The sequence below is a fragment of the Kwoniella dendrophila genome, chromosome 11, assembly GCF_036810415.1.
Source record: "Kwoniella dendrophila CBS 6074 chromosome 11, complete sequence".
NCBI lineage: Eukaryota > Fungi > Basidiomycota > Tremellomycetes > Tremellales > Cryptococcaceae > Kwoniella > Kwoniella dendrophila.
Window position 1 is genome coordinate 1,093,962 of NC_089486.1, and position 13,873 is coordinate 1,107,834.

Here is a 13,873-nt window from a genome sequence, read left to right on the forward strand (position 1 = left end):
TCTTTTACGGTAAGACGGTGCGCAAATAAAAATGTATCACCTGCTTGCGGTCCTCTTATATATTTCTCAAAGTGGACGAGCTAAGATATTGAGCGGATTTGCAATAAAAAAAAAGAGACCACTCTCGGACCGATGTAATTTTTGACAGATTGCAGATTGTACCGAGACAACGGAGTTTAAAAGAAGTGTTACATTTCTCTTTGGAAGTTACGCCTTATCACCTCTTATCAGCCTACAGGACAAGAAGCGTTACATTTCTTCAGGGTCTTTCCATTTTAAACCTCGGCTTATCATACATTTTAACTGTAGTAAGTTAACACTTATCTGGGGTTTTTGGGTTTATCGGGACTACATATCTCTATTGCAGCTTTGGTGATAAAAAGTTGAAAGGGGCGGAAATGCTTGAATCAGAGATATTATATTAGATTAGCATTCATGGTATGTTGATATTCTTCATGATACAAGCTTGATTACTAGCCCTCTTGACCTGAATCCCTCATCACCATCATCAATGATAATCTACCATTTGTACAAATAGAATAACAGAGTACACCAACCAAAAACGACGTTTGAAACGTTGATTCTACGTCATATAGAGAAGACGGCTTCATGCCGCAACAATTAGAGTTTTCAGACCGAAAGATTACTATTTGATAGAACTACGTCTACTCTGACGAAAGTTCGCCTTTTGAACGACAAGTTAGCTCATTATACTGCATGAGCGAACATCAAGATACTATATTGTATATTGCAACCATCTTTTTCGCTCAAGATTAGATCATTCAGAGAAATATAGAGTATCATAAGAAGAAGACTGAATTGAAGTACTTGCCTTAGCTTTCGTTCTGAAGACTCACTCCTTACCTTTCACCAAGTTATTCAACACAGAATAAATCTGGACTAGCTTGAATTTAGAAAATAGAATCATTAGATTGGCTGATAAACGATAGAAATTGATTATATACATCAATCATGTCATTACAAAAGCGATACAAGTGAGTTTTGTGGGTTTCTTATCTTATCTAAACTTCGCAAACAAAACGACAACCTCTTCCCAAATATGATGAATGTCTGAAACTGATAATCGCTGTTTGATAGATTTGAGAAAACCAGATCACCTATTCCGTTCGATCTACTATATATCATCATTCAAGAATTACTATCTAATGAACAATTAGGATCATTGGCAAAATTATGCTGTGTTTCCAAAGAACTATATTCCTATATAATACCTTTACTATATACCAATGTACATATAAAATCAGATGAACAATTACAATCATTTTTAACATTACCACAATCAACTAGAATAGCAGTAAAAGAAGAAAAACAAAAACAAAAGCAACAAATAACAAAAAATTTAGTTAAAAGTGTTGTTTTATCTGTTAAAAGAAATAGATCAAGATCAAATTCATTAGAAAGAAATTCTAATAATTCTAACAATGCCAATTCAGAAAATAATGGAAATATTTCCATTAATAGTAAGATATATAATTTAAATCTAATGAAAGAATTAAAATTAGATATTTATCCATCAAGAAGATCATTTAAATTATCATCAAAATTACCTTCACCACTTTCAGTTGATAAATTATTTTTCACTTCATTAGCTTTAAAAAATTTATATGATAAATTAAATAAATCAAATGCACCTAAAATTTTAGTTTCTTTTTGGTCAAGTCACTTACCAACTTTAATAAAACCTAAAAAAGTTATTATAGATTATTCAAATTTAAATTTAATGGGTGATAATGATGAAACGTATTTAAAAGATGAAAATTGGTTAGATACAATGACTGGAATGTCATTTTCTTTACAATCTTGGTCTCCAACAACAACAACAACAACTACTACTAATACTTCATCATCAAAAATATACGATAATAATTATTTGAAAGAAATTGAATTAATAGGTAATAATTGGTTTGGTATTTTACCTAGTCCAGGTGTAAAAGTGAAAATGATACATACAGATTTTATCGAAGATTCAAATCAATTAGCGGAACAAGAACAGGTAGAAACACAAGAAGAAGATTTAGTAACTGTCAATGAAACCATACTTAATACACCTAGTAATGAAACAGATGAAATAGTGGAATTGATCGAAAAGCGTAAAAAAATAATTAAAAAACGTGTTGAATCTTTAATAATGGGATTAAGAAGTTCACAAGCATTATATGAAACTTATCAATCAAATCAATTAATAAATTGGAATATAACTGATATTTTACCGCCTCAAATCAAGATTACCAATGATATTAGATCAAAAGAAGAAATTGAAAATGAAGAATATAGTGAAAAGAGAAAAATCATAAATGATATTTTAATTGAATTAGATGAAAAATGTCCAAATCTCACTAAGAGGTATAGTAAGATTGGTTCTGATGGTAGAAGAGAATTAAGTTGTTTGACGTTGGAACAATCCAATGATTAAATGATTTGGTTTGTGATGGGGAAATCCAGATGAAAATGCATGATACTCCGAGGATTAGATGCAATATGAGTTCGATCGATGAATCTATACGATATATGATGAATGGAAAAAAACAATCAAAACACAATAAAAAATCAAAAGGAAATGACTAAGATAAGAAGCAAAAATGGTAACACAAATTGTAAAAACATTTGTAAAATATTTGTAAAAGACCTTATAGATGAATTAGATAATCAAGAATTTATTTGTAACAAATTAGACGATTATTATATAAGTTGCATTGTAGATACTTTGGGTGCCATATTGTACTTTCTGCTACCGATGAATGCTGCTTTGAGATATAGAAAATGTTTGCTGTAATGCTCAAAGACGTGAGATCCGTCCAATATGGAGCATTGGTCAATTGTCTTGCAATGTATTTCATAGATTAAGGTCGGATCTTCTATTTTGACCACACCAACCACTATCCCGATCTGAGATGTAAACTTTCAATGAATTGTTGCAAATCTTCTTGTGCAACTTCGACTACACTTGTATCAAACATATCGTGTTTTGCACCTGAACCAGATTCTTCTGCAGCTTGTTGAAATGCTAAACCGAATTTACTATGAGGGGATGATCAGCTTCTGTCTTTTCTTCAAAAATATTGATATAATAGAATTCCAGGAAGACCATAATCGCATAATATATGGGGTTTGGGAAATCGGCAGAGTGATAGAAAACGATAGTATCGACTTGAAGACTCACTTTTTCCTTACATCACCAAATTCTGGAGAACCCGTAACTCCAACAACCATATAAGAATTTTTATCTTCATTTAAACAAGCTACCACAAAAGGTAAAGATTTTGTATTTTGTTGTTTATTTGACCATTTATCTCTTGTCGCATCAACTAACCATAAAGATAATTTTGATAATGTTGAAGGATGTGAAAATAATTTTAAATCTGGACCTTCTTTTAATATAGCTAATCTAAATGTCCTTAATGATCTAATTATTGTTTTATCCAATAAAGCTGATCCAGCACGAATTATTGATCTATGCAAGGTCATCGATAATGCCAATGAACGACGTATTAATGCGATACTATTGCCAAATTAATTGTATTAGCCTCATCTATTTAATTGATCTATCTATATATATAGTCTCTTTAACTACACAATCACACCTCAAGCATTATCACTTACTCATCACATGCATCATAAGCGATCCAGAAGTTGGTTGTACCCCAATCATCTTTTTTCCTCTCTTTGTCATTATTGTTCGGATCATCTTCTTTATTTGTTGTATTATTGTTATTGTTTGGATCTTGATTTTCTTTACCGTCGGAAGACGACAAATTCGTTTCAGATTCTCTTGTATTCACATTCCATCTTGTTGTACCACCGAACCATTCACCACCAGCTTTACCACCTTCTCTATCAACTTCTAATCTAACTCCTACAGCAATATCTAATAAAGAAGATAAAACTTCAACATTATCTGCAGCAGATAAAGAAGAAAGTTGAAATCCAAACGATCTCGTAAAACTTGGATAAGATAATTCGATTAATCCATATTCCGGTGCTATAGATTCTAATTTTTCAGGTAATCTACGTTTTAACTCCATATCCATATGTGACCATGTTTGTTGACATTGTTGTAATGAAAATCTGTAAATATATAGTATATATCAAAATTTATCAGCTTATCAATAATTTGAATTTAGGAAAAACAGAAAAATTACGCACCCCATTTTAGCTAATAAACCTTGTAATTTCTTTCTACCTTTTTCTTTCCAAATACCTAATCTACCAGCAACATAACCAGAATGTAACATTGATTCATATAAATTCCAATGTCTATACAACATAAATCTCAATTCATCAGATTTTACTATACTTCTATCATCAGGGTTAGGTATTTTATTTCCATTTATCACATTTGGATCATGATTTAATCTAACAACTTCATCTTGAAATATAATTTGAAAAGATTCATATGACTCTCTATCAATTTTTGATGTTATATATTGATTTGTAACAGCTAAAATTGCATACCATAATATATCGTTATCAGCTCTTTCTAATACTGTTGCTAGCAGATATATCGTTAATGCTACTGATTGTCCATATGATGTACCGGCTGCGTAATATCGCTGTATACGTTCATGGTGTGCTTCTCGAATTGCCCTAGGGAGTCGACGAGGCTATAGGGTAGAGAAAGATCAGTATGCTGTGGTGGTATACTTGGAAATGGGTTTCACTCACTCTATCATCGTCGTCTTTCTGCCTTTTCGATTTCGGTTCTGATGATCCCGCTTTACGTCTCTTTTTAGCACGACGAGAGGGTGACTCGTCTCCGTCTACTTCTTCATCATCTTCCGTATCTTCTTCTTCGTCTTCTTCAGCTTCTTCATCGGATTCATCTTCTTCATCACTCTCATCATCTGAATCACCAGAGTCTGACGGTTCGTACTATAATGAAGAACATAATCGAAATCAGCGTTCACTTAACCAACAATAACACGATTCGAACGTGATCAAGCTTACTTCCAATGCTTCCCAACTCTTCTTCACGTTTTCCATAGCTTCAGTAAACTCATCACCATCACCCCATACCCATATTTTACCATCACTTGATTCACCTTCACCATCTTCCGATATATCAATATCTATCCCGAATAGATTCTGTAAATTCCATGGTCGATGAGAATCTATTATATGTAGATGGCATCTTGAAGGTAGCTCAAAGTATGATGACAAGGTCAAAAGCGATCCAAGCGATAGCAGTATTAGAGTATGTAGCTATCCAAGGGAAATCATCAGTATTGATTGATAACAACAGCTTGGAGAACAACAGATTTACCTCTTCCGACGCCAAAGCTTCATCTCGCCGTATCTCCAGGTCAGAATATCCTCCTACTGGTACTAATCGATAAGGTATATCATCGTTCTTGAACAAGGAGCATAGTATTCTTGCTCCTAATAATCCATCCTGTTATTTGCTTGTTAGCTAAAGATATCAAACTGTACTGGGAACTACGCTCACCACATCCGTTCCCGCCAGTATCACTACACCACCACTTCCTGACCCTCCTTTTCTCCTCACCCGGGATACTATCGAATTGTAGGCATGTGTATAGGTTAAATCAGACGGACGAAGATCGTCTGATGGTGGAAGTAGAAGGGGCATGTGATTGCTTTTATCGCGATTTCGTTGGTAGATTGTATCTATTCGATCAACCGGATTGGACTGAGGCGAACAACAGTAGGTGTGTTTGCATTTGAAGCCTTTGCTGAGCTGAGTTGACGTGTATGATGATAAGGCAATTGAATAACGATTGTATCGTCTAATTTATGATGATGACCAGCAATGATGAATTTTGATTGAAACGCGTCTAAAAAAGCAAGAAATCAAGCCAACATCTTTAATGTTGTCAAAACGCGTCCCATTGATGATGGTAAATGCAGTTTACGTAATATACTTCGTAGCGGTCATCTCCTCAGCAGCAATCGTCTGATGAGTATGACGCAAGACCCCCTTTGAGACTCGGCTGACCTGTTAACCTGTTTTCCCTTACCGTATTACCGTATCACTGCATGATGCTCCCCTTCTTTAAGACTACAGATTGTAAGCTTATCAAGGGCAAATTATATGTTCAGTACAACCACAGGACGACCACCTTGTCCTGATTGTGATTCTCATCGATACTTACACACAGACTTATCATACAATACCCTGACACCATAATAATATTGTTGTGGCTATCTGTGCAGCGACACACATAGACATCCTTCCTTCAAGATGTCAACACCTATAGCAGATCATCACAATTCAAGTAAAAGACCACATCCAACTTCAAAACCATTCTCAAAGTTACGTTCAAAAGTTGATCATTTACAATCAGATTTATCAAGATTAGGTATAGCTATATCAACGACAATCAATCCAAATCATAGACATGATGAAGAATGGGAAAAAGAAGTCGATGCAAAAATTGAAGCTATAAGAGATGGTCATAGATTTAGAAGTTTTTCAGGTGAAAGAGATGGTAATGTTGTTAAATGGCATGTAGATGGACATGATTATTTTTGGGCAATGTCTGAAATGATCGATCAAGCCAAAGAAGTGAGCTAGAATTGGCTATTTGGCCTATTGTTATCGTGCAACTCTGAAATACCTAATACATGACTATAGTGTATCATGATTCTTGATTGGTGGTTGTCTCCTGAATTACAAGTAAGTAGTAACTGCCTAGGCTGACTTTGTAAGTCAGCTGATTCATGAACTATAGCTTCGACGACCTGCAGCTCTCTTTCCCGAATGGAGATTGGATAGACTGATACAGAAGAAAGCTGAACAAGGTGTAAGAGTGTATGTTATGGTTTACAAGGAGGTGAGCTCGACTATTATTTCCGATTTCAACGTTATCTAACAGCTATAACAATCAAAGGTCGACTTGTCGATGAGTTTGTCTTCAAAACACACTAAAGTAAGCTTGCCTTTTACAAAACAAGTGCATTGCCTTGACAATGACTGACCTTTGTCTTTCTCCCTTCGTAGCATGCCTTAGAAGATCTTCACGAAAACATCTCTGTAATGAGACATCCTGATCACAGTGGAGGTAAATTGCTTGGAACCAACCAAGGCGTTTTCACAGCTGATCCAAACTTGTTTAGGTGAACTCGTATACTACTTTTCCCACCACGAAAAACTTTGTGTAGTAGATAACACCATCGCAGCCATGGGTGGATTAGATGCTTGTTTTGGTAGATGGGATACAAGAAATCATCCTTTAGCAGATGTACACCCAACAGAATTTTATAAATCACTTTTCCCTGGTCAAGATTATAACAATTCAAGAATTATGGATTTTCAGACCGTCGACAAATACACGAGTAATGCTTTAGCTATCCAAGATGCTCCTAGAATGCCTTGGCATGATGTGTCTTTAACGATACTAGGGCCTACTGTAGTAGATTTGGTACAACATTTTTGCGAGCGATGGAATTTTGTCAAAAACATCAAATACAAGCACGATCATCGAATGGAATGGCTCTCGCTACCTTTCCCTTGGGATGATGTCAAATCTCGACATGATGAAGAGAAGCTCATCAAAGATAACGAATTTAGACTACATCATCCTCATTTATCCGATTGGAAAGATGTAAGCAGTGATTCGAGCCCTGTCCCAAAGAACCCTTCTAACAATATGGTTTCTTTATAGAAAGGAAGGCAGTTCTTCCATCCTTATCACTTCCCACCGTCTGAAGCGCCAAAAGCTGTAGATCCTGTACCATATGGCACTTGTCGAGTTCAGGTGAGTTCAGCTATAGAGTATCTCGTAGCATTAAAAGCTGAAGCTATCGCCTCTAGGTACTTCGTTCTGCAGCTGATTGGAGTCATGGTATATTGTTGGAGAACAGTATCCAGCGTGAGTCGGCAAACAGTACTCATGTTAACAAACATCGTTCTGACCATATTGGCATCCATATCAGAGGCGTATATTGGCTTGATCCGAGAGGCTAATCATTGTATATACATCGAAAACCAATTCTGTAAGTGCTGTTCTCGGACAGCTTGCTGATAACATAGTAGCTGACTTGAACATTTCGCAGTGTGAGCATGATCATATGGTGATCTTACCAGAAAACTAACCAAATATACAACAGCATTTCCTCCTGTAAAGAAGGACAACCAGTTAAGAACCTGATTGGTAAGCTTATATATAGCGCGATCTTGACCAGGGGACTGACTTGTTGTCTAGCTCTCGCTTTGGCTCAAAGAATCATTTCCGCGGCTCAAGAAGGCAGAAAATTCAAGATCATTGTGCTAATTCCTGCAGTACCGTGAGTGACGCCAGCCGACTCCATTTATATGATGCTGACATCCTGCAATTCTACAGTGCTTTCGTGAGTTGTAGTATGAGCTTTGGAGCCAACATTAGCTGAATCTCCATATTAGCCTGGTGACATCCAAACCCAGTCTGGTCTCAAAGCTATCATGGAGGCTCAGGTGAGATTGATATGTTCATCTGGTCGAGCACTGAAGCTGATATTTGATGTAGTATCGAACGATTAACCGTGGCGGTGCTTCGATTTTTGAAATGGTCAGAGAAGCAGGTTTCGAGCCGTGAGTCAGCCTCTCCTTCCATGTCGGCTTCAGAGGATAACACTGACTCCTTCGCAGAATGGATTATATCACTGTAAGTAGCTAAAGCCATTTTGTCAATCGTTGTAGCTGACATTATACCAGTTTTGGAACTTGCGAAGTTATGATCGAATCAATAATCCTAAACAAGCTATCAAACGAATAGAAGAAAAGGTAGGCCTGTCTCTGTATTGCCGTAAGGTGCTGAGCATGTTAAGCTGATAAATAAACGTTCTCAGTCCGGAGTGACATTCCACGAAGCTCAGGTCGCTTTGGCGAAAGTCTACGTAGGGTCGGATGACGTCGGAGGTGGTCAAGATGAAACTGTCAATATAGAACAACCTCATGATCAGACTGATGGGGTAGATCAAATCAACAAGAAAAACACTGTTCAAAAAGCTATCAAGCTACCTAAGAGCATAGATGACGCTAAACAGATAATAGAGAGATTCCAAAATGGCAGAAACAATGATGACAAGCATGTGTGAGTATATATCTGTCCATATATACACGACTGGATTTACTGATATAAGATATGTTTATGTGTAGATCTGACAATGGTAAGCGATAAATTGGACCGATGACCCATTCTCGTACTAACCTCATTTCTGACAGTTGGTCAACACGCTCTACAAGATAAAACCTCCTTACTAGAAGAACAATGGGATGGTACAGATGAAGAGGAATTGGAATGCTATGTATCTGAAGTGAGCCAACATTCACCGTTGTTAGTAAATGATTAACAATCGAGGCTGACAATACATGGTGCAGATTCTTTACATTCACAGTAAATTAATGATTGTAGACGACCGTAGAGTGATATGTGGATCAGCCAACTTGAACGATAGAAGTCAAGTTGGAGATCACGATTCCGAGATCGCTATTTTGATCGGTAAGCCAGCTGTATTAAAAACATCCTTTCGCACAGCTGAGACCCCTTCTATCACCAGAGGATTCTGATATGATCGAATCAACAATGGACGGTAAGAAATACATGGCAAGTAATTACGCTACTACTTTAAGAAGATCTTTGATGAGAGGTATGACATACAAATCACTTTGGTATCTACAGGTTTACTGATATTTCGCAATTCAGAACATCTTGGGTTACTTCCACCTCAACCACCATTTGATTCTGCTGAGCATCCTAGTCCAGCAATGCATCCTGCACCTGAACCTCACGTATACGATTTCGGTTCTGCAGAAGATAAAGCCGTTGAAGATGTTTTGAGTGATGAATTCCAAGAACTGTGGGTCGGAACAGGCAGACGCAACAGGGAGATCTTCCAGAGAATTTTCAGACCTGTAAGTGTCCCTACGCTCAAATACCATTCCGCTTCATTCTTCCTTGAATCGCCTTTTCCCAGTTCGTTTCGTCATTGCTTCATTATCAAGTCTGGAAGAACAATATCTCTGAGTGCAAACTAATATTCCTGACTGGAACTAGGTTCCAAACGACGAGATTAGGAATTGGGAAGATTATAAGAAGTATCTCGCTCCGAACGCAGGGATATCGGTAAGTTCAGATAGAACATACTCTTTGTTGTTCAGACTACTGATTTGATTCCTGTAACTGTCCATCTTCCAGAGTGGTCATGTAGCCGATAGAAATTTGACATTACAACAAGTAAAAGAAGAATTAAGTAAAATCAAAGGACATTTAGTTGATATGCCATGTGATTTCTGTATTGTAAGTTCGAGTTGGATGACAGGTGTGCTTAGAATCCACGATACTAACAGATCATTGCTTTACAGGATCTCAAATGGATGACTGAGGGTGATTGGCTATCAGTCAATTCTTATACCTTAGCTTTATACGTTTAAGAAGTGGAAAAGGGATACACTTGAATTTTGTTTAGACATGACGGAAGGAACGAATATAGCTTTGTAATCAGGACCCCATCCATTCTCTTTGTAGCTATTCTGAAAATACATGCAGCATTATATTATATATTATTGTTTACAACAAGTAAATTATGTTAATTATGCCTATACCTACATATTACCTAAGTCGAATCATTGTTTTACATAAAATCAGCTGCACCTTTCCTACCAACTAATCTAGGTACAACGGAAGGTTTTTCTACCCATTCTGATAATTCATCTTCTGGTTGGTCTTCTTCTTTGCGTTTCATTTCTGAATTTCTATTACTTCTTAGGTTATCATCTTTCTTTTCTTTCTTCATTTTCTTCTTATCAATTTTCATGCTTTCTTCTTCTTCTTCTTCATTATCATCCCCTACATTAAAAGATAAAACACCTTTTCTTTTCTTTGATTTATCTTTTTTCTTATCTTTCTTTTTCGTTATTGTTGTTGACGCATTATCGTCTTCTGCCTCAACTTTACGTATCGAAAATACAGGTTTAAAAGTGTTCAGATCTACTGGACCTTCTTCCTTGCTCACAGGGAACGGATCTTCATACTTATCATTTTGTTTAGTTGATTGTACCTCTTTAGATGTTGTCCGAGTTTGTTTGTCGTTTTCAGAGTTATCATTGACATGACCATTTTCCTGTCCAACATCATCATCATCATCACTATCCTCATCATCATCTGCAAAAATAGCTTTGAAAATATCAATTGAAGGTTTTTCATATGATAATATATCTCTTCCTTGATTGATATCATTTGCCATACCAACTTCTGATATATTTGTAGGTTGTTTTTCGATATCGTTGTTACTTCCTTCGACTGTTGTTGATGATCCATGTTGATTTGTTGATGAAGAAGAAGATACTTTAGTTGTTGAAGTGGCAGTAGTAGGTTGATGTATAAATTTCGATTCCCAACTTGCATCATTACTAGGTAAAGGTGTATTATCCAATGCTGTATTATTTCCATTATTACCAGAAGAAGTATTGCTTCTACCTTGATTTGGATCACCTTCAGGATGAGGATCTTTTACACCCCATCTTCTACAAACTAATTTATTTGGATAAAATTTCTTGACTTGTCTAGTTAATTTACCATACATACCATTTTTAGCAGCTTGTTGTTCCGGTGTTAGTGTTAAATTTTCTTCTTCTTCTTCTATTTGTTCATCTCCAATTTGTTGTTTCGATTGTAGATTTGATTTTTCTTTTTCAGCTTTTTCTTTTTCTAATTTTGCTTTTTCAAAATCAAATAAATGTAAACCAGGTTTAGCTTGTTTTAGATCTGTCGATGCCAAACTTGTTGAGCCACTTGTAAATCTATTTGACATTGCATATGACATTGGTTTAAATATTCTTGCTGAAGATGAAAAATCAATCAATTCTTTATTTATTTCTTCAATACTACCTTTTTTCAAAATTGGATTAAGTTGTTGGGTATTGTAAGTTTGTGAGTTTAAATATGATATATATCTATTTTGTCTATCTAGATCATCTCCATAAGGTATAAATCCTTTTAACGCTGCTGATGCTGTTCTAGGTGATAGTGGTGGTATATCTATTTCAGTTGCTATTGCAGGTACCTCGGTATTCTCAGAATGGACTTCAAGTGATAACACTGCATTCGAATGTGGTTCTTTAGCGTTTGAAGCTAGAGCTGCCAGCCGTTCTTTATCTTTTGATGATATATACTCAAATACCGATTTAGCTTTGGATGAACGTTGTTCTTCTCCTAATGCTGCTCCGCGCTATACCGAAGGAAAATCGGCTAATTCAATTGACCGAATTACAAGCGACATTAATGGCTTACCTGTTCGAAGGTCAAAGGCTTTCCAGGTTCACCTCTTATGACCTCTTTCTTGATTTCTTCTTCACCAGGTCTTTGATCCCATTTCTTTATCGTTCCCCATACTCTGGCAGGGCGAGGTCTCCAATCGGGTGGTATATCAGGCATAACAAACCTGAAATGCCATACTTATCAGCTAACTCCTCACAGTTGGTTACAGGCTTGATAGCTTACCATTTATCCGGTGGTACACCTTTCGGGTCTAACGCGAAACCTATTAAAACAGGTCTTCCATCATGCCATATATCCTGTTGACTGGCTTTTCCACCATAATGATTTTCCTTATTCGAACCTAATCCTAAACCTGGACGAGTCGAACCTCCCATCATGATCACATCGTCTTCTTCATCCATATTACCAAAAGCTAAGTGCCTTGTTGATGGTCCAGCTTGAGAATACGGATCATCATCGTCATCATCGAGTTGTCTTGCCCCCATCACTACATAAGCTTCAGCGGTTAGTCCTGCTCAAGATTCTTCATGATCTCAATCCGAAAACTCACCAGGCCTTTTCCCAGGTAAAGAACCCATACCTCTACCTTTAACAAAACCTAAACCTTGTTTATCTTCTTTCACATCAAAAGTCAACAAAGTTACATCTCTAGGTGCATAAGTATGCTTTGAACTTTCTTCATCATCCATTTCGTCATTATCTTCTAAAACACCAGCTCTAGCTTTACCTAATTTACCTTGTTGCAATTTCAATTTCCTTAATGTGACTCTAGGTCCAATACCTTGACCTGTCCTCCATCCCATCTTCTGTAATAGTTTTTCTCCTATTGAAGAACTTGATGGTTTAATTAATGATTCAATAGCTGAAGGCAAACTATCGTAATAGCATATGGGTCAATAAGCTAAGCCTTACTGAGATAGTCACGAGCTTCCTCCAAGCTTACCTTCTGCCACCTAATTCCTCTTTTGTTCCTCCAAATCCATCATTTTTGAACGTATCTGTATTTTCTAATTTTCTATCGTCTCTCATAGATTGTAAATCTTCATCATCCATGAAATCTTCTGCCCTTTGTACTTTATTGGCACGATTGGAACGAGATGATTTGAACGTAGCAGGTGTCCATCCTAAATTCCATGCATCAATATCAGCTAAACCGACAGCGGAATGAGAAAAGGCTAAATTGAAAATTATGTACCTTCTTTAGATCCTACCGAGTTATAGTATCCTGCAGAGAAACCACCCGTGAAAGCACCATGAAATCGTCTTCTACCTTGTTCATCGCGAACCTATTACGAAACACATATATCAGCTTGACATAGCTAGTGTAAATTCAACACAGGTGAAACAATGTATACACACCTCCTGCTGCCATTCCGGGACATATTCCTGCTTATCTTTCTTGTGTTCCGATAGAGCAGGTAGAGGTGTACCGATCTATCCAGTCATTCAATCAGCTATGCCACCTCGGTCATTTTAAGAGGGAATACGATTGACATACCTGTACAAATGATTCGTTCAAATAAGCGCTGTTGAGATTGACATTTTCTAGCTCAAGCTTATGTTTGAGCCTAGAAGTCATCTTGTCGCCTCTGTCCTCTCCCTGATAGCTGATATAGTTCTATGATACAATATGAAAC

General features: G+C 36.6%; 4 protein-coding genes across 4 annotated transcripts; 2 read left to right on the plus strand and 2 right to left on the minus strand.

Annotated features, from left to right (window-relative positions):
* Window positions 1-972: 972 nt before the first annotated feature.
* Window positions 973-2,434, plus strand: L201_007965 (uncharacterized protein; the record flags this gene model as incomplete). The annotated part of the gene is made up of 2 exons (XM_066223666.1): window positions 973-995; window positions 1,099-2,434. The coding sequence occupies 2 exons, from the start codon at window positions 973-975 to the stop codon at window positions 2,432-2,434; spliced, it is 1,359 nt and encodes a 452-aa protein (XP_066079763.1).
* A 463-nt stretch (window positions 2,435-2,897) lies between these two features.
* Window positions 2,898-5,608, minus strand: L201_007966 (uncharacterized protein; the record flags this gene model as incomplete). The annotated part of the gene is made up of 8 exons (XM_066223667.1): window positions 2,898-3,039; window positions 3,182-3,520; window positions 3,622-4,086; window positions 4,165-4,622; window positions 4,684-4,890; window positions 4,966-5,220; window positions 5,282-5,410; window positions 5,465-5,608. 8 exons carry the CDS (start codon window positions 5,606-5,608, stop codon window positions 2,898-2,900), a joined length of 2,139 nt encoding a protein of 712 aa, XP_066079764.1.
* Window positions 5,609-6,220: 612 nt separating this feature from the next.
* Window positions 6,221-10,390, plus strand: L201_007967 (uncharacterized protein; the record flags this gene model as incomplete). Its single annotated transcript, XM_066223668.1, has 25 exons — window positions 6,221-6,544; window positions 6,614-6,655; window positions 6,711-6,812; window positions 6,870-6,908; window positions 6,980-7,040; window positions 7,096-7,583; window positions 7,644-7,736; window positions 7,793-7,850; window positions 7,915-7,978; window positions 8,089-8,132; window positions 8,184-8,265; window positions 8,322-8,328; window positions 8,381-8,431; window positions 8,484-8,548; window positions 8,606-8,621; window positions 8,672-8,740; window positions 8,806-9,050; window positions 9,116-9,126; window positions 9,182-9,273; window positions 9,338-9,458; window positions 9,517-9,606; window positions 9,663-9,871; window positions 10,014-10,082; window positions 10,155-10,256; window positions 10,322-10,390. The coding sequence occupies 25 exons, from the start codon at window positions 6,221-6,223 to the stop codon at window positions 10,388-10,390; spliced, it is 2,613 nt and encodes an 870-aa protein (XP_066079765.1).
* A 200-nt stretch (window positions 10,391-10,590) lies between these two features.
* L201_007968 (uncharacterized protein) lies at window positions 10,591-13,815 on the minus strand (the record flags this gene model as incomplete). Its single annotated transcript, XM_066223669.1, has 8 exons — window positions 10,591-12,186; window positions 12,249-12,399; window positions 12,459-12,723; window positions 12,787-13,109; window positions 13,180-13,360; window positions 13,432-13,522; window positions 13,596-13,670; window positions 13,735-13,815. 8 exons carry the CDS (start codon window positions 13,813-13,815, stop codon window positions 10,591-10,593), a joined length of 2,763 nt encoding a protein of 920 aa, XP_066079766.1.
* Between the last annotated feature and the right edge of the window lie 58 nt (window positions 13,816-13,873).